We start from the raw sequence: 21,363 nt of genomic DNA on the forward strand, positions 1-21,363 counted from the left end.
ACCAAAAATAACCAGCCAACAGCGCCCCGTGGGCAGCATCCTGTGTCCACTGATGAATGTCTAGAAGATGACCAACTCAAACAGCAACAATAGATGAGCGATCGTCTCTGACTTTACATCTACAAGGTGGACCAACTTGGTAGGAGTGTCTAATAGAGTGGACAGTGAGTGGACACGGTATTTAAAAACTCCAGCAGCGCTGCTGTGTCTGATCCACTCATACCAGCACAACACACATTAACACACCACCACCATGTCATTGTCACTGCAGTGCTGAGAATGATCCACCACCTAAATAATACCTGCTCTGTGATGGTCCTGTGGGGGTCCTGACCATTGAAGAACAGGGTGAAAACAGGCTAAAAAGATATGTAGAGAAACAGATGGACTACAGTCAGTAATTGTAGAACTACAAAGTGCTTCTATATGGTAAGTGGAGCTGATAAAATGGACAGTGAGTGTAGAAACATAGAGGTGGTTTTAATGTTATGGCTGGTCAGTGTAGATTGGACATGTGTTGAGTATGACTTGATTGGAAGATAATGGAGGCAAAAAGTGAAAGGCCTGGTCTAAATTGCTCCCAGTTTAAGAAAGTAAATGGGTGAGTGTGAGGTATCCTGTAATAAATTGGCTCCATAATTTAACACTGGCTAGCGGTGTTACTGTGTGACCCACAGCGACCCTCATCTGGATTACACGGTTCTAAAATGGGAGTCTTATTTGTCTCACAGTCAGAGCATTTTATTTATCAAGGCCATTAACACAGCTGAGCATAGAAAAAAAAATGCGGTTCTGCGACAACATTTTCATGTCATAACGACACAGTTACTTCAACGCAACAGTCATGATTGGTGCCATCTGGACATTTATCGCTATTCCGCCTCCCATGTCAGTACGATACGGAGTGTTCTTTTTAAAGATACACACCGACTGTGTGGTGCCAGCGCCTGACTCATTTGCAAATTACTCACCGACTCTCAACACTAACAAGCTGTTCTACCTAATGCAACTGTTGATATTAGTAGGAAGGTGTGTTTTTTTTCTCTTTTTTCCTTTTTTCATAATTCCATAACAGTATGACCACTGACAGGTGAAGTGAATAACACTGATTATCTCTTCATCACGGCACCTGTTAGTGGGTGATATACAGTATATTGGGCAGCGAGTGAACATGTTATCCTCAAAGTTGATGTTAGAAGCAGGAAAAATGGGCGAGCGTAAGGATTTGAGCGAGTTTGACAAGGGCTAAATTGTGATGGCTAGACGACCGAGTCAGGGCATCACCAAAACTGCACCTCTTGTGGAGTGTCCCCGGTCTGCAGTGGCCAGTATCTATCAAAGGTGGTCCAAGGAAGGAACAGTGGTAAACCGGCGACAGGGTCATGGGCGGCCAAGGCTCACTGATGCACGTGGGGAGCGAAGGCTGGCCCGTGTGGTCAAAAGTGGTCCAAGGAAGGAACAGTGGTAAACCGGTGACAGGCTCATGGGTGGCAGAGGCTCATCGATGCACGTGGGGAGCGAAGGCTGGCCTGTGTGGACCACTTTTGATCCAACAGACATGCTACTGTAGAAGTTAATGATGGTTCTGATAGAAAGGTGTCAGACTCCATGCCTCGACGGGTCAGGGCTGTTTTGGCAGCTAAAGGGGACCAACACAATATTAGGAAGGTGGTCATAATGTTTAGCCTGATCGGTTTATGTAAATAGTTAGTTATAATTATTATACTAACCATAAATATAAAAGTTTACCTATGTCCGTCCAAATGATCTATCTGTCTGTCTGTCTGTCTGTCTGTCTGTCTGTCTGTCTGTCTGTCTGTCATTTCTGAGTAAAGAAAAAAAAGTTACTAGACAATCACAGAAACTTCTGACAGGTTCTGACAATAATTTATATAAATAAGGGTTCAGGGTTTAATATTTTAACACACAGTATATTATATGTGTGTGACATCAGGCCTGTAAATCTGAGGCTAACGTAGTGGCAGGTCTGTTGGTAAGAAGCGTAATGGTGAAATAAATGACTTGGTCTGAGAGCTACTGAGAGGCAGTGGATCAATGTTGGCTTAGGTTCAGCCATGCCATCTGATTTATGTCCTACAATAAGTGAGTGTGAATAGCAGTCTGGGGTATGTCTGTGGCCCACAACGACTCCTTACACACACACACACACACACACACACGGTCGATCTTTTGATCAATCTTTTACTACACTGTCATCGAACTGAAGTCCTCCGAGACTAGTTGGGCCACTTGCTAAGTCTATTTATATGCAACATCTATCAACAAACTCAATAAGGTTTCCACTTCACTGTGCATTAGTTCTGAAGTATACATGGCAGAGTTTAGAAAATCTGTTTTTGATTTTTTATGTTTTGTCTGCTCTGATGGATCATGCACGTAATTATCGCCTCCTAAATTAACATAAGCCGTCATCTTTCATGCCAGTTAACTTTTAAATAAAAGTATTTAAATAAAATAAAAAAACAGCCATAGATCAGGGTGACATGCATCTGCAATAAAATTCTTATTCTTTTTATAATATCTTGGCAATAAAAGTCAAGCATTTGAAACATGGTAAAGTATGTTTCTAGTAGTGAGATAATTTCTATCTATCTATCTATCTATCTATCTATCTATCTATCTATCTATCTATCTATCTATCTATCTATCTATCTATCTATCTATCTATCTATCTACCTAACTATCTGTCTTTATCTATCTATCTACCTACCTACCAATCTACCTACCAACCTATCTGTCTGTCTGTCCGTCCGTCCGTCCGTCCGTCCGTCCGTCTATCTATCTATCTATCTATCTATCTACCTACCTACCTACCTATCTGTCTGTCTGTCTGTCTGTCTGTCTGCCTACCTACCTACCTACCTAAACCTACCTACCTATCTGTCTGTCTGTCCTTCTGTCTGTCTATATATCTACCTACCTACCTAACTATACCTACCTACCTAACTATACCTACCTATCTATCTACCCACCTACCTGTCTGCCTGCCTGCCTGCCTGCCTATCTATCTATCTATCTATCTATCTATCTATCTATCTATCTATCTATCTATCTATCTATCTATCTATCTATCTATCTATCTATCTATCTATCTATCTATCTATCTATCTGTGAGGCTGCTGAAGCCATGGGTGTCAGTTACATACAGTCAGTTACATAACTGCTTAAAAGTATATGCATATCCTCTGCTAAACAAACTCAAGACTAGTGCATTTTATTTTATTAGTGACTCTTTTTTTCTCTGACTTATATGTATACTTAGCTGTGTCAGGGCTTTTGGGCCCTACCATCCCAGGCAACGCCAACTCAACAAGCTCATGGTCAGGTGTCCATATACTTTTGGCCATATAATGTATTACAGTATAGAGCTTACCCTAACTCCAACCTATCACTGCAGATGACTGAAAAAACACAGGTCTGACTGTTTGATATTTTGAGCAGAGCGTTGGCTTTCCTCTGTGGTCACTTAAGCTAGTCACCTAGCCATACAAGTACAGTTAATCTCCATTAAGGTTATGCAAGCGCTCCCGTGTCATTACCATGCCTGTCTGTTTGAATCTGATCTCTCATATGTACCAAAACTACAGGGGTAAAAGTAACCACATTATTTAATGAAAGCATTTGTATAATGATTACTGAGCAAACCCTTTAAATTGCAAACACGCAACATAAATGTATCCACACAGACCCTGTTCATGCTAAGCACAAAAGACCTTTTCTTCACGAGTGTGCACTTCGATTCGGGTACACAGAGCAGAAGCCAACAGCGTTTAAATTTCTGCCTTGATAGTGCCATGCCAAACACACACAGAAAGCCTGGTTTACAGTGTGAACACATTATGCTGATTGCCCTGCTATGATTGATTGAGCTCATTAGAGTTGGTATAAATCTGAATCCTGGTTCATTTTCTTACCTCTGCAGCAAATGGGTTGGAAGCCATGTTGTTGAGGAACTCTGGAAAAGTGGCGATGGATAACCGGAAGGAGGACAGTGGAAGCTCAGTCCCTGTGATTCCTGTGAGGACGTTATGGTGCCACTGCTATCATCATTGTCCAGAGGACTCTGTCAACAATACCTGCAGGTTAGTTACACTTCAGAAACACAAAATATATACACTGTATGTACAAATGCATTGGGACACACCTCTTAATCACTGAATTCAGGTGTTTTATTCAGGGCACGCAGCAAGAAGGGCCTGGGTTTGATTCCACTTTTGGTCAGCCAAGATCCTTTTGGTGCAGAGTTTGCATGTTTAGGAACCATATGAACTAAGTGAAGTTACAAAGTGGGTCGCCCAGTACATAGGTGCATAAAAGTTGCCAACATTTTGCTAACTCAATAACTACAAAGTTCCAAACCTTTGGCATTTAGATCAGCATAAAATTGCACCAGGAGCTTCATGGCATGGGTTTCCATGACCGAGCAGCTGCATCTAAGCCTTACATCATCAAGTACACTGCAAAGCTTGGATACCACTGGCATGTTTACCACTAAGTCACATCACTTTTTTTTAAGTATACAAGGCTTGAGCTGGTCAACACTCTGTGGTTGCTCTTCATGATACATTATGCATTTTCATTAGGAGACGGATCTGGACTGCAGGCAAGCCAGTGAAGCACATGCACTCTATGTCTGCATAGCCTTACTGTTGTAAGTTGTGAAGAGTGAGGCCTGGCACTGTCCTGCTATAAAAGACATCTTGACAGCAGCATATGTCCTTCTAAAATACCATACAATGCCAAGCTGGGACAGTGGCATGTTGTCCTTCAAAAATACCATACAATGCCAAGCTGGGACAGTGGCATGTTGTCCTTCTAAAATACCATACAATGCCAAGCTGGGACAGTGGCATGTTGTCCTTCTAAAATACCATACAATGCCAAGCTGGGACAGTGGCATGTTGTCCTTCTAAAATACCATACAATGCCAAGCTGGAACAGTGGCATGTTTACCACAGAGTCACATCACCTTTTTTAAGTATACAAGACTTGAGTTGGTTGTTGTCTGATTCTGCTCTTCATGATACTTCATGATACATTATGCATTTTCAATAGGAGACGGATCTAGACTGCAGGTAGGCCAGTCAAGCACATGCACTCTATGTCTGCATAGCCTCACTGTTGTAACTAGTGCATAATGAGGCCTGGCACTGTCTTGCTTTTAAAAGACATCGTGACAGTAGCATATGTCCTTCTAAAATACCCAGCATTCCATTGATACTTCTGCATCAATGGTACTTTCACTCGTATTGTGGGCACTGATGCACCCCCATGCTGTCACAGATGCTGGTTTTTGCACTTTTTGTTAGTAACGGTTTAGATGTTTTTTTCATCTTTGGCACATAGAATTTTATGTTTTTTGTGGGCTTGACTGACCACAGGACACATTTCCGTCTTTGGTCCATCTCATATGACTTCAGGCCAAGAGAACTTACATAAGCAATATATATATATATATATATATATATATATATATATATATATATATATATGAATCCCTTATATGTAAGCAAATAAATCCTTCATACCTGCCAATTCAATTTGTTTTGGAATTTAAAGCATTAGATTAAAAAGGCCCGTTGTCACCCTTTGCTGTTCGTAGAATGAATGTAGGTGCAGCAATAAATTTCAGTAGGTTTGCAAATAGTTTATCTATTTAAAAATACTCAAATGACAGTAAAATTGACCAATCACATTTTCCCTCTAAATGGATGATCATTGTTATTGCTACCTTAATGACAGATTCCCTGCCCTGTGAGAACACCGGTGTAATATACAGCTGTTAATAGCGATGGTTCTGCATAGATATGTATAACACAAGTTTGTGTAACACAAGCTAAGTGTAGTGTCACACACTGATCCACTCATACCAGCACAACACACACTAACACACCACCACCATGTCAGTGTCACTGCAGAGCTGAGAATGATCCACCACCCAAATAATACCTGCTCTGTAGTAGTTCTGTGGGGGTCCTGATCAGTGTAGAACAGGGTGAAAGAAGGCTAAAAAGGTATGTAGAGAAATAGATGGACTACAGTCAGTAATTATAGAACTACAAAGTGCTCCTATATCGTAAGTGGAGCTGATAAAATGGACAGTGAGTGTAGAAACAAGGAGGTGGGCATAATGGTATTAGCAAGCTTCCAATGAAGTAAACTCATAAACGTGTACGTAATGCGAAAAGACTATTTTCACAGCAGTCATTTTGTTATGAAATAGTAGAACTAATACATGTGTTAGCAATGATGTTAATTTGGGTTCCATTCCATTTAGGTTTAGAAGAGCCAGGTTTCTGCTGTTGCTCAAGTGTAAGGAGAGGTCATACTAAATACATGCCACTACATACAACCTACACAAGCTGGTTTTCAGATTTCTTTTAATACTACCTACACATTTCTTGTATTTTGTGGTTGTAGTCTAATAAAGAGACTGAGAAGTAATTATATATGGTTATTATATCATTGCTTAACCAACAAATCTATGACTTAAGACTTACTCCCACACAGTGCTGTATTATACAGTATGTTTGTATTACATTGTATTACATTTGTAATTATATAGTGCAATATTGTGTTATTCTTATGAATTCTTTAGCTGCAAACCTGTAAGTAACTACAGTACATCACTTCTTTTTTTTTCAGTATAGACCATTCATCCATGCTTTCTAGGCGTCTTGAATTTGAAACATGTTTGGTATGTTAATGTTTTGGTTTCCTGCACTCAGCAGAAGGCTGGAGCGAGTAAAATGTCATTCAGTGTCTGGATCAGGCCTCGTAGCTGTGCTGGTGATCTCATCGTGGCTGCTGGCTGAAGCTAATTGAAACATCTGGTTTCAGACTTTGCTGGTGTTCTGATAGTAGAGTTGTTTCTAATGAGTGTTCACTATTCTGATTTTACAGAACGGATGGCTACTGCTTCACCATGGTGGAGGAAGAAGATGGTGGCCCACCAGTGCTCACCTCTGGCTGTTTGGGATTGATGGGATCAGAATTTCAGTGCAGGGTAAAGAAGCACTTTCAGTTTTGCAATTTTGCAATTGTTTGGCAGTATGTTTGCCTGAAGAACTTATATTCATAAATACATGTATATATATTATTTATGTTTCAGGACACAGGGAACTCTCGTTTGAGGAGGGCGCTAGAGTGCTGTACTGATCAAGACTATTGCAACCGAGACATTCACCCCACCCTGCCTCCACTCAACACTCCCAGTATGGCCTTACATTCCTTAAAGTCCATTAAAGCCACACGGTCACAGTCATAATCATACAATAATATACAATAATATCTTATTATGTCTATAGAGTGCATGCTTCTCTCCTTACAGATTTAATGCTTATGCGTTGTGAGAAGTAGTTTTCATAGTCTGTGTCTCTTACCAGCATGTCTTTATTAATTATAATTATATTAATAATAATTATACTATTTTCTGTATCATGTATTATTAATATAATAATAATTATATATTATTTTCTTTATTATATATTATTTTCTTTATTATATATTATTTTATTTTCAATTTAGTATGGCTTTGTTTATTATTTATTTATTTTATAATTTTATTTTTATTTTTTAGATTATAGTGTTTTGAAATTGTGTTTAGTTTTGGTCATTTTAGTTCTAGGGTTTTTTCTGACAAACCACCTTTGCTGGATTCTTGTTACTGTAGTTTGTCATTTATGAGTCTCAGTGCTGTAGCATTCCTTATAGTTTTATGTCTTATGTGCATGGACACTGGGCATTGCAACAGATCATCTCCAAAACTGCAGCTCTTGTGGGGTGTTTCCGGTCTGCAGTGGTCACCATCTATCAAAAGTGGTCCAAGGAAGGAACACTGGTAAAACGGTGACAGGGTCATGGGCGGCCAAGGCTCATTGATGCACGTGGGGAGCGAAGGCTGGCCCGTGTGGTCCGATCCAACAGACGAGCTACTGTAGCTCAAATTGCTGAGGAAGTTAATGCTGGTTCTGAAAGAAAAGGGGTCAGAATACACAGTGCATCACAGTTTATTATGTATGGGGCAGCAAAAGGGGGACCAACACAATATTTGAAAGATGTTCATAATGTTATGCCTCACCGTGTATTTAACTATATTATTAAAATAGTTATACGAATAGACATGTTTTTGTTGAAATTCCAGCCAGGTTGGTGGCACAGCTGAGATTCCAACTCGGGTCCAATGCGCTAACACACCAATGCTGAGATCCGAGTTCCAAACTCACCAGTTTTTTGAAAGTGGTATAGAATGTAGCCGTTTTTTTCTCAAGGCTATTAGCTGTATCTTCAGGAGGCATACATTGTTTTATGAAATTTAAACCGAGTTTGGTCTTGCCCTTAACAAGTTTCTTTACTCTTTTAATCCTATTTGATAGTCTGAATCCTATTTATCAGTAGTATTTTTGCAGTTGTTTTTAAGGTAGCAGTTTTTGATTTTTTTTATGTATTTAGAATCTAATTTTATAGTATTTTCTTCATTTCTCCAGACTTTTAATGTTAGACATAAAGTCTGGCCTTGGGAGACTACGCTTAGTCTGGTCTTAAGTATTTTCAGTAGTACTTTGATTATACAATAAAATAATTTTAGTTTATTACAGTTAATGTGGCTGTAGTTAGCTATACCCCCACCTGTTAAAACCCTCCACCTCTATTCTTCTCTGTATGTGAGTGGGTATTCTGCATGTGCCTGATGGATTGTGACAGGTTCAATAGTAACAGCCCACACATTTTAGTCCATGGTGAGAGAATTGCAGTGGGGGTGGGTGGTGGTTTTATTGTGACCTAACAGGTGAACCAGAGTCAGTCCTTCGCTTGTTTCTTCACTCTGTAATGAAAAGGACAGTCAGACTCATGGGACCGCTTGGATTTCCAACCTCAGCACCAACGAACTATCTGTTCATCTATCACACTGTGAGACATCCCAGCTCTCACATTCAGAGTGTGTGTGTGTTGTGAGGGTGGACGGCTAGGTGAAGGGTTGTGTGTGTGTGTGTATAGGAGCACAATGGTGTAGTGTTTCTGTAATGATGACACTGGAGACACAGGGACAAATTAATCACTGTGTTAGAAGGACAACTTCCTTCCTACACACAAAAGTTTCAGAAGTAGCTTCTTCACCAGACACCACAGAAGCTTTATGGAACTTTTAGGCGTGTTTCCACCACAGGGACCGGGGCCAGATTTAGTTCCTTATTTCAGAGTACCAGAAATAACTGAAGTACTGCTTACCATACTAATCCCAGCTTACCAATCATATGCAAAAAAAGTTTCACTTTTTTTATTGTGGGTTTTATTTTAACCCAGAACAGTTTTGGATCCGTGCGCAGTGTTTAGCGGACCCTTTCTTTTTCACCCATGCACTCTGCACTGACACCTCTATCTGCTAATCAGGGTCCTTGCACAGTGTTTGAAGACTGTACCATCCACATAGTCTCGCCCTAGCAGACACGGTAGCCAATTAATGTCTGCTGCAGGCACTGCCAATTATGCCTGCTAGAGGGCGCCCAGCCGGCCGGTGGCAACGTCCGAGAAGTTCAGAATCTCATTGCACCTCCAGGGCACCCCCGTGTGAAGCTTGTTTGACTGTGGACAGTGTTCCAGCAGTTTAGAACTATTGGCCATATTCCCTGCAGTACAGTGTAAATGCAAACCAGGAACTCATCCAGGTACATCATTCAAGATTCAAAGTAGCTTTATTTGAATCTTGAATGATGTACCTGGATGTCGGTATTCCGTACATCATTTATAAATATAGATAAGTTCCATTGACTGGACTTCTGGAACCGTAGTGGGAATGTGTCAGTAAACTAAGAAAACAGTGAAGGTCTACAAATGCAGCCTGTGAAGCAGCTTGTGTATGTAAACCTAGTGTGTACTGAAATGTGTGTGTGTGTGTGTGTGTGTGCGCGTGCAGGCATGCACAGGGTCCTCTTGCACCCCTGACAGGCAGGAGCTCAGCAGTAAGCTTAGAGTCCCAGAGAGCAGCAGCAGAACCTAGGGGCTTCACTGGTGTCGTCAGACAGAAACCTGATCATGCTGCTGCAGGAAGGGGATGTGATCGATCAAGAGTCAATTTGCCCTCCGCACATTCTACACACACACACACACACACACACACACATACATATCCACACACATACCTCAACACAAAATGTGCAAGGGTCAACAGAGGAGAAAAACAGAGGTGTATACATGAGATAGAAAGAAAACAGTACAGTAGAATAGAAAAGGAAAATGCACGAGGAATTATAGTATGATGTCATAAATGTTAAAAATTATTTACCCTAATTATTATTAAAGCAACGTTTGTCTTACTTCTGCAGATTATGTGGACAGCAACATCCACCAGATGGCTCTGTTAATCTCTGTAACAGTGTGCAGCATAATCCTCGTCTTCATCGTTGTGTTCTGTTACTGCAGGTAATTTCGTACATCCTTGATCACTCACACTTTCAGCTGGGTATCCAGTTCTCTGTACTAAAATCAAATCATCATAGGACTTCTGTACTGAATAAAAGTATTTAGTGTTTTCCACAATATGCATCTTTTTTCAACAATGAATGCCAAATTATCATGTGATTTATTTATTTTTTGTAAAATAATTAAAAAAACACATTTAGTACATTACATTGCATGCTGTCAATCATATTTACAGTGTGTTACTAGCAAATTCACTTTCGGCATTTTAATAGAGTATTCTAATTATACACAACTCAAAATAGAGAAGTCTGACTATTTTTGTAGCAAAATATGGCAGCCTTTAAATTATTTGTTAATAAAAAAACTGTCTATTAACTGTTATTATTATTGTTGTTGTTGTTATTGTTGATGACATTATTATTATTATTATTATGGTAATAATATTATTTTTTACTACAGTTATTACTGTTGTTATTGTTGATATTATTATTATTATTATTATAATGGCAATAATATTATTTTGACTTTGGTTATTATTATTACTGTTGTTGATATTATTATTATTAATATTATTATTATTATGGCAATAATATTATTTTGACTATGGTTATTATTATTACTGTTGTTATTGTTGATATTATTATTATTATGGTAATAATATTATTTTTACTATGGTTATTACTATTATTATTGTTGATAATTATGATATTTATATTTATATTATTATTACAGTAATTATATTATTTTTATTATGTGTTTATTATTATTGTTGTTATTATTTAATTATTTTTTAAATTTTAGTAATAGGCAATAGTAAAAATAGTATTTTGAGTATTGAGTGTAGATAGTCTGTAGTGTGTTTGCAGGGAATCATGGGTATTATGTATTATGTCTGTATGACAGTGTGTTATGTGTTAAATTTTGGCTTCACTCTGTTAAGGTGTGTTTGTGCTAAGGTTAGTTTGGGCTCAGTGGTAAATGCTGTTTGATTTATCTCGGTGCATATTTTACTTGCTCCTGTTCTACCCAGTGAAATCTCAGTCAGGAGTAATTGACACCTTGACTAATGTCTTCTTATGTACCCCACAATACAATATAAATTATTTATATTATTATCATTTAATTAGAAGCTGTATATCACATGCCATGGAATTACTTTTACCCAGTAATACTGTAAAATTTCATATTTAAAATGTATTAAAAAAATAAAAAAATAAATACTGGTCATTAAATTATACTATAAGTTGCTGAGAGAACTGTACTTTGTGTAAGCTTTGTGTATCTTTACTTTGTGTTTGTGTTTTGTAGGTACAAACGTCAGGAGCGTTACGCTATTGGTTTGGAGCAGGATGAGAGCTTCATCCCTCCAGGAGAGTCTCTGAAGGACCTGATCGAGCAGTCTCAGAGCTCAGGCAGTGGCTCGGGACTCCCTCTGCTGGTGAGAGACACGAACTGCACATTCATCTCAAATTAATGGCTGGAGTTTGTTAATCAATCCACTGTTCTGTTTACTACTATGCATTTACACAATAAACATCAACGTTACACTAGTAATTATGTATAATATTCTTATAAATATAAATATTATAAATATAATATAAACATTTCCATGTGGATAAAAAAGCTGATTGTCTGAAAACTATCATCACTAAAATTAGATCATAAAATATTAATAATGCATTGATGTACCAAGGTAAATATCATTTGTAGGGTATTTTGTTGTCCACATTGAAAGTGCCATGTTGCTGGAGTTCACAGCTGTTAATGAGGTTCAATCCACCGATCACCTGTAAGACTTCTCCTGTCTTCGACTCTGCAGGTGCAGCGCACCATAGCTAAGCAGATCCAGATGGTGAAGCAGATCGGAAAGGGTCGATACGGAGAGGTGTGGATGGGCCGCTGGAGAGGCGAGAGGGTGGCCGTCAAGGTCTTTTTTACCACAGAGGAGGCCAGCTGGTTTAGAGAGACCGAGATCTACCAAACTGTCCTCATGAGGCACGAGAACATACTAGGTAAAGTAGTACGGCACTTTCTTATAGAGTTACACACATAGTGATTTTAGCATTTGTGTTGGTGTTATGTACTGCTGATATGTGAGATTTGGCAACACACACAGTTCTGAAGACAATAGTTAGTAAGATATGCAATCCCATAGTGATAAACTTAAATTATCTTAATCTAATATAATATAATATCTAATTTGTCATCAATTAGGAGCTTACTATATTCATAAACGGTGTAAACTTTCGTATACCCCCATTATCTCCCAATCTAGTCATTTCCAGTTCCCAGTTTTAAATCCGCTACCGCTTGCACAACTTCCGATCAGATCAAGGAGAGCCGGATCACCACACACCCCCTCCTAGACTTGTCCAATCTGCCTGCCAGCATGGGGTTCCCACACAGAGCCGTATCATGTATGGAGACTCACGCTATGCTCCACGGCTCTGCTGGGACTCTCATCAGTGGTGTGCTATCACGATAGATTGCTGTCCCACCTGAGCTCCCTGTGCAGTCATTATTTGTGTGAATTCCTGTCACTGTACTTTGTAGATACTGCTAAATACAAACAAATACCTCAATTTTACAATTGTGGGCTAAAAAACAAACAAAATGAATAGCTTTGCAAGCACAATACTGTGTAAAGTGTTACATTTAAAAAAACAGGTGCAGCTTCTTTAAAAAAAGTACTGAGTTGCTCTCTTTACCTAGTTGTAATTGTATTATTTTATATTTTGTATTGATGAATTTAATGCTTATTTTACCAGTATTTGCTTATGAAATCTTTTTCCTGCCTCCAAAATGTTGGCTACTAAAGATTGAGGATAAAAAAACAAAACAAAAAACAGCGTGATTGTGTGCATGTGGCTAAAACTGTCTTTTTTTTATCATTAAAATTAGTAGAAATTAGATAATGAAATATTAATAATGCATTGATGCACAGTGGTTAATATAATGTTTAGGGTATTTTGTTTTGTTTATTTATTACTTATTTTTCCAGCATTTTGCGTATGAACAAATTTTATTTATTTATTTATTTATTTATTGCTTATTTTACCAGCATTTTGTTTATGAATTTTTATTATTTTTTATTTATTCATTTATTGCTTATTTTACCAGTATTTTGCTTATGATTTTTTTATTTTTTTATTTATTGCTTATTTTACCAGCATTTTGTTTATAAACAAAATTTGTAATTTATTTATTGCTTATTTTACCAGCATTTTGCTTATGAATTTTTTATTTATTTATTTATTGCTTATTTTACCAGTATTTTGCTTATGAACAAAATATTTTTATTTATTCATTATTGCTTATTTTACCCACATATTGCTTATGAATTGTTTTTTATTTATTCATTTATTGCTTATTTTACCAGCATTTTGCTTATGAACAACTTTATTTATTTATTGCTTATTTTTTACCAGCATTTTGCTTATGAACAAAATATTTTTATTTATTCATTTATTGCTTATTTTACCCACATGTTGCTTATGAATTGTTTTTTATTTATTCATTTATTGCTTATTTTGCTTATTAACAAAATATTTTTATTTATTCATTTATTGCTTATTTTACCAGGATTTTGCTTATGAACAAATTTATTTATTTATTGCTTATTTTACCAGCATTTTGCTTATGATTTTTTTATTTTTTTTATTTATTTATTTATTTATTGCTTATTTTACCAGCATTTTGCTTATGAACAATTTTTTTAATTCATTTATTGCTTATTTTACCAGCATTTTGCTTATGAACAATTTTTTTTTATTTATTCATTCATTGCTTATTTTACCAGCATTTTGCTTATGAAATCCTTTTCCTGCCTCCTAAATGTTGGCTACTATAAGTTGCCCCTATAGGTGTGAGTGACTGAGGATGAAAAAACTGTATAAAACTATATAACATGGCTTAATTACTCCATATATGGTCATAACATTAAATCTTTAATTGTGCCATATGTGGTGGTAAAAACTTAGTAATAATAATTTGCAAGGGGCAAACTAAGTAATAATTATTTGCAAAAAGATTAGAAAATACTTACAACAGCTGTCAACTGATAAGGCCATTAAGCCTATTAATTGTTCACATATAAATAATATTTAAAACTAAAGGTCTATGCACCATGAAGCAGATACTGTAAAAGAAAAATCAATGTCTATAAATAGTATATGGATGTAATTTAGTAAACCATACTTCATTGTTACTCACCTTCTCCTCAGGTTTCATTGCGGCGGACATTAAGGGCACAGGTTCGTGGACGCAGCTCTACCTGATCACAGGCTACCATGAAAGCGGCTCGCTTTACGACTACCTCAAATCCACCACGCTGGATACACGGGCACTGCTGCGCCTGGCATACTCAGCTGTCTCCGGGCTGTGCCACCTGCACACTGAAATCTTTGGCACACAGGGCAAACCAGCAATCGCACATCGCGATCTCAAGAGCAAGAACATCCTGGTGAAGAAGAACGGCACGTGCTGCATTGCTGACCTGGGCCTGGCTGTCAAATTCATCAGGTAGGAGAACTATGTACCTTAAATGGTTAGCATTAGCCTTTTACTGGTCATTGTACATCATGAAATACAGGTCCTGGATGCTAATTCTTTTGTTTGATAAAGGCTTTTTATTTCTGAAGTCTTCATGTGACTAACAATTTTATGTCTAGACTTTGAGTTGAGCATATCTATGTATTTATCCCTGCCAGATCCCTTACTAGAAAGTCCCAAAAAATAAGTACTTGTTTATTTATTTAGTAAATGTTTTTAGAACAGGTGGTGCAGCAATAAATATCAGCAATGCCATCTGCTGGTTGGGCGTCTACACATAATTGGCTATGTCTGAGGGGTGTGGTTGGCCGAACAGCCTAGCCATTGGGATGTTAATCTGGCAGTGCGCCCTCAGTGCTGGTCCCAAGTTCAGACAAAACAATTGGAAGTGGTGCATCAGGAATGGTGTCCAGCATAAAAACTGTGCCAAATCAGGTATGCAGACCAGAGTGGTGACCCCTAAATATGGGAACAGCCGTAAAATGTCTTAGGACTTGCTGATTTTATCCCTCATGTAGGTATCTTAGATCATTAGGGTCTGCAGAGAATAGAATGCCTTTATTTGTCATATATACATATACAGGTGTACAGTAGAATACAATCTTTTCTTTGCATACCCCAGCCTGTTTGGAAGCTGAGGTCAGAGCGCAGGGTCAGCCATTGTATGGCACCCCTGGACCCGAAGGGCCTTGTTCAAGGGCCCAACAGTGGCTGCATGAGAGAGCTGGGATTCTAACTCTCAACCTTTCAATTGATAGCCCAAAGCTCTACCCACTAAGCTACCACTGTCCATGAATGAGAGAAAGAGACATTATGAAAGGCTTGGGTACTGATTACCCAATTTAAGGACGCATGATGTGGCATTTTCTGAAAAAGACGTTTTATAAAAAAGCACAATGGCAGTGGCAAAAAAGCACATTTTTCATGACTGATCTAAATGTCATTCGGCTGGTTATTTAGTCACACAATGCAGCTGCGCCCCACGTACCACACTACAAGAAACACTTTAATCAATTCACTTTTTTAATATAAGTAAACAATTTTGAAATTTTTACCTGCTTCTTTAGATAAATGCCCAACTGAGAAATCCAATTTTGCTTCACCACGTTCTTGTTTTCTGTAATTCTGCAGTGACACGAATGAAGTGGACATCCCTCCGAACACACGAGTGGGCACCAAGCGCTACATGCCCCCTGAAGTACTGGACGAGACCCTCAATCGCAATCACTTCCAGTCCTACATCATGGCAGATATGTACAGCTTTGGTCTGATTCTGTGGGAGATCGCCAGGAGATGTGTGTCAGGAGGTAAAAGATGGAGACGTTTTCCTGAACCAATCACAGCCCTGCGCCTCATTCTGAAGGCTATTTAAAAGAAATGCACATTTCACAAAATTTAAGCTATTTATTTCTCTCATTTAAAGATTACATTTAAGCTCATTAAAAAAATACGCTGTTGGTTCTGTTTATGTACGTCAATGAGTCTGTGTTTTTACGCCACCACAACTGCTACTAATTTATATATTTTCTCCCTTTTTCTACCGATTTACTGTTGCCAATTAGTCTTCCGCTGCTGGGGATCCCAATTGCATTCGAGGAGGGTATATTTGCCTGCTCCACGCCCCCTCCGACACGTACGCAGTCCCTCAGCCCCTTCTTTTTTGCCCAAGCCTCAGTGGATTACACCAATAGGCTCATCCACCCTGAACAGGCACCTCGGTCTGCTAACCAGGGTCCTTGCACAGCGTTTGACCCCACCCACTTAGTCCGATCTTTTCCCACCCAGCAGACTCGGTGGCCAATTTTTGTCTGCTGCAGGCACTGCCTATTGTGCCCGCTGGATGCCGCCCAGCCGAGATTCGAACCGGAATGTTCAGATTCTCTGCACTGTTGTGCCACCTGGGCGCCCCTTATTGATTTTTTAAATAATACACTATATGGTCAGAAATATGTGGACACATAACTATGAGCTGGTTGGACATTCCATTTCAAAACCATGGGCATAGGTATAGTGTTGGCCCTCACTTTGTAATGGGTAGTGGGTAGAGCTTTGGGCTATCAATCGAAAGAGTGAGAGTTCCGTGCTGCCACTGTTGAGCCCTTGAGCAAGGCCCCTAACCCTCTCTGCTCCAGCACGCCATACAATGGCTTTCCACAGTATTTTCAAGTCTGTCTGTAGGAATTTGTGCCCATAAAATAAGGCATTGATGTTGGACAAAAGATTTAACCCTTCCACAAACTGTTGGCACAAAATCTTGTCATGTCACTACTCCAAGATCACACAGAGGTCACTCTGGTATTTTAATACCATTTGTTTTTTATGGGAAATGGGATGTCCAACAAGCTCAGGGTCAGGTGTCTGAATACTTTTGGCCATGCAGTCTACGTAAAGCAGTTCTGCAAACATGATTTGAAAAAAATCAACACTGTTACTGCACTGAGCACTGAACAATCCAGCTATTACAGGATTTCTTATATTTTGTGTGTTTGTTTTGCTGTAGGAATTGTGGAGGAGTATCAGTTGCCTTACCATGACCTGGTGCCCACAGACCCATCCTACGAGGATATGAGAGAGGTGGTGTGTATAAAAAGACAGCGGCCATCGTTCGCCAACCGCTGGACCAGTGATGAGGTAGTTGTCATAGAGACAGCATCTCTTATTCTTTATTTAAGCTTAATTATATATGAGTTCACTTTCATTACAATGATGTAAACAGCCTGGTATTCTTGTGCACCTAGTTCATAGACAACTTTCAGACATTGAAGTGATGCTTGAAAGTGGTGTTTTTTATTACTGGAGTTTTTCATTTGAAATCAGGGTTGTAGCTGGACATAAAGAGGGACTACATCCTGGACACAATTGTAGTCCATCACCAGACATTAGATACCTACTTAATCATTTTATTCACTTACTTAATCACAGGTTCACATTTAGAGTTCCAAGTAAATGTGTAGCCGGATGAAAACCTGTGCAACGTGGAAAGATCAAACCCTGTTGACTGGAGCTGTGCACTCCAACAACACCCCTGATGTGACACTATAGACTAATTAGACTAATCTTATTACCTGTTTAGGGTTTGTTTTAATCGCCCCGGGTTTCTTGGGCTTTGTCCAGGTACTCCAGTCATCAGTTACACCTGAAAACATAAGAGAATGAATGTTTAGCAATGAGTCATATTAAATCACATCCTGTGTTTGAGGGACAGGTTCTGGATCAACCACCATCCTGACCAGGATAAAGCAACTAGCGAAGATAAATTCATTAATGTTCCATTGTGCAAATGCACCTTGACCAGAGAACAGTGCATGTAAGGGTGGATGTGGGTACCGTGGCTTGGTGGGTAGCACTGTCATCTCACAGCAAAAAGGTCCTGAGTTGGATTCTCAGGTGGAGCTGTCCAGGTCCTTTCTGTGTGGAGTTTGCATGTTCTTCCCTGCGTCTGTGTGGGTTTCCTCCCACAGTCCAAAGACGTACAAGTGAGGTGAATTGAAGATACTAAATTGTTAATGACTGTGTTTGACATTAAACTTAAACTGATTAATCTTGTGTAACCAGGTGCCCAGGTGGCGCAGTGGGATATTCCGCTGACGCACCAGCACCGAGTTTCTGAACTCCCGGGTTCGAGGCTCGGTGTTGCCAGCGGTCGGCTGGGCGCCATTTGGCGGGCATAATTGGCAGTGCCTGCAGCAGATACTAATTGACCACCGTATCTGCAGGGTTGGGACCGGACTATATGTGGGTGGGTCTTCATACTGGTGTAAGGACCCTGATTGGCAGAAGAGACCCCCGTGCAGGAAGCGCGGACGAGAAGAGGAGGGCTGTACACGTGTAAAGAAGGCGTGGGCAGCGGCGTGCTCTCCTTGGATGTAAATCTGAAGTCTGTCAGCAGCGGAAGACTAATTGGATGCGCTAAATCAGAAGGAAAAATGGGGAGAAAAAAATCTTGTGTAACCAGATAAAGTGTGTAAAACATGACGTTAAAATCCTAATAAATTAAATAAAATCTGCATTTCTTGAAGAGGTTAAAGGTGTAGGATCCATTTAAACCAGTACGAGGCACTAAAACCTGTTAAACTGATGTATCTGTGTATGTGTGCAGTGTCTGAGGCAGATGGGCAAGCTGATGAGCGAATGCTGGGCGCACAACCCGGCCTCCCGCCTCACCGCCCTCAGGGTAAAGAAGACTCTGGCCAAGATGTCTGAGTCGCAGGACATTAAACTGTGATAGAAGCTCACACAGCTCCCAGAGACTCGGATACAGCGAAGGGACAGACGGCCGCCCCGCTCTGTTTTGAACCGAGAGAAAGGCCCCCCACGGCTCTATTCTGCTTTCTGTGAAAGCTCCCAGCCAGCAGAGCGAGCGAAAGAGTGCGCCTTCTGCTGGAACACACGAGCCCCTTCTCACAGGCTAACACGCAGGACAGAAGGGGCGAGGGAGTGCTGGCCATCACCTACAGCCTTGATTTGATGTCACACATTTCTGTTGGATTTTTATTTAATGCTGTTTTATCTAGAGCTCGTTAAAGGTGTTCTCGTTAGTGAAAAGGGTGGAAATGAAACGAAATGCTCAGAATTTTGTGTTAATTTTAAATACAGAAAAGAATTTCTTTTATCACCATCCTTTCAACTGAATGATTATTAATGAGAGAAATGGTGGAGCGATGCAGACGGAGAGCTACTGTAGGCGTTTTATTATTTTCAGGGGTTTTGTGTTTGCTCTGTATATAAGTGTAACACATTATATGAATGTAAATAGTGATATGGAAATGTATTGTTAAATATGGATTGAATGAGTAAAATGTTGTTTTTCTTGCATTGTTTTTGACCAGCTTTGTTTCGGCTTGTGCCTTATTTAAAAAGTGTTAATTAAGCTGAAGTTATAAAAGCGTACTGATGAAAAGAAGAAACAACACTTGTTTTGTTGTTTGGTGTTCTGACCTTACTGCCAGTTTCAATCTTTTTAAAATCAAATCTTCAAAAATACAGAGATGCATTTCTGCACTTCCTTTTGAAGCTGCTGTTTATGGAGCTGAACAGTGTGATTCTGGAATAAATAATGAGGTTTTTAGTACAGATGTTTTAGCCTGACCAGACTAATCAACCAAAAGCTTTGAGAAAGAAGATGCTTTATGCTTCCATTTGATTCCTGACTTTAAAGTCTGCCTTTTTGCCATTTGCTAATGTTCAAAACAATAAAGACCCACTTTTTCTATGATCCTTGTTCCATAACCAAATCTGTGACACCAGGTAACTTGCAGACTATTTAACAAACATATTTGGAAAGGCTAATACAGTAGTAAACAAATAATGACCTGATCAGATGACTGGGTTAAAACATCTCTATAACTGCAAGGGCAGTTGTGATGAGTATCAATACTGGTCCAAGGAGGGGCAATCCACATATCACCAACCGATTGTTGGGTGTCCAAGACTCATCGATGCTAGAAGATACAGTATTTAGAAAGGCTAATACAGTATTGAATAAACAAATAAAGACCTGGGTGAAAAAAAAGCTTTGAACAAGTGACTGAGTTAAAGTATCTTTTAAACATGCAGTCGTGGTGAGTTCCCGCCGCTAGTGGTTCGAAGAGGGGCAAGCAACAAATCGGCATCCAATTGTTGGCCGTCCAAGACTCTTTTATGCTTGAAGATATGACAGCTACGGCCTCTGGTCTGGACCAACAAAAGAGCTACTGGATCAAATTGCAGATCATTTTAATACTGGTGTTGAGGTAAATAACACAACACACAATGCAGTGAACGCTTGTGTCTATGGGGTTGCAGGCCAGTCAAAGAAACTGACACGGACACATTCAGAATTTGATGCCTGCAACACACTCAAAAAATTTGAGACAGAGGCATGTTTACCCCATCACCTTTGCTATTAATGAGACTTTTTAATGGTTTGGGAACTGAGGACACTAATTGTTGCAGTTTAATAAATAAATAAATAATTTTTTTTTTACTGCACTACTGTCCTGTAACTAGAGTTTAATTCTTAGCTCTGGTTATTGTCTCTTTAGAGTTTGTTTTAATCATCCTGGGTTTCTTGGGCTTCGTCCAGGTACTCCAGTCATCGGTCACATCTGAAAACATAGTAGGATGAATTTTTTAGCACATAATCATATGCAGTGTTTCAGGGATAGTTTCTGGATCAACCACCATCCTGACCAGGATAAATCATTTGTAAATTTTCCAGAAACTTGAATCAATATTCCACTGTTTTCATTCATCAACTTAATTGTAGTTTGTTTTTTGATGCATTTTCTCCCTTTTGCTCCTGATTTTTTAGCATGTCCAATTTTACCCAATTGCTCTACTGGTGCTGACCTCCGCCCCGATTGTGGAGAGCAAATTGACACACGCACCCTC

The 21,363-nt window shown here is 39.2% G+C and overlaps 1 protein-coding gene across 3 annotated transcripts in view; it reads left to right on the forward strand.

Annotated features, from left to right (window-relative positions):
• The window catches only part of bmpr1bb (bone morphogenetic protein receptor, type IBb), a 151,434-nt gene extending 131,553 nt beyond the window's left edge, over nt 1–19,881 (forward strand). For all 3 annotated transcript variants that reach the window (XM_063013959.1, XM_063013958.1, XM_063013960.1), the window contains 10 exons: nt 3,944–4,103; nt 6,925–7,027; nt 7,133–7,235; nt 10,344–10,440; nt 11,749–11,878; nt 12,260–12,452; nt 14,664–14,961; nt 16,123–16,298; nt 17,492–17,622; nt 19,091–19,881. In XM_063013959.1, the coding sequence (XP_062870029.1) occupies nt 3,944–4,103; nt 6,925–7,027; nt 7,133–7,235; nt 10,344–10,440; nt 11,749–11,878; nt 12,260–12,452; nt 14,664–14,961; nt 16,123–16,298; nt 17,492–17,622; nt 19,091–19,216 (1,517 nt within the window). In that variant the 3' untranslated portion in view covers nt 19,217–19,881. The remainder of the gene's footprint in view (nt 1–3,943; nt 4,104–6,924; nt 7,028–7,132; nt 7,236–10,343; nt 10,441–11,748; nt 11,879–12,259; nt 12,453–14,663; nt 14,962–16,122; nt 16,299–17,491; nt 17,623–19,090) is intronic.
• The last annotated feature ends 1,482 nt before the right edge of the window (nt 19,882–21,363 follow it).

This window comes from Trichomycterus rosablanca, chromosome 18 (genome assembly GCF_030014385.1).
Source record: "Trichomycterus rosablanca isolate fTriRos1 chromosome 18, fTriRos1.hap1, whole genome shotgun sequence".
Classification (NCBI taxonomy): Eukaryota; Metazoa; Chordata; class Actinopteri; order Siluriformes; family Trichomycteridae; genus Trichomycterus; species Trichomycterus rosablanca.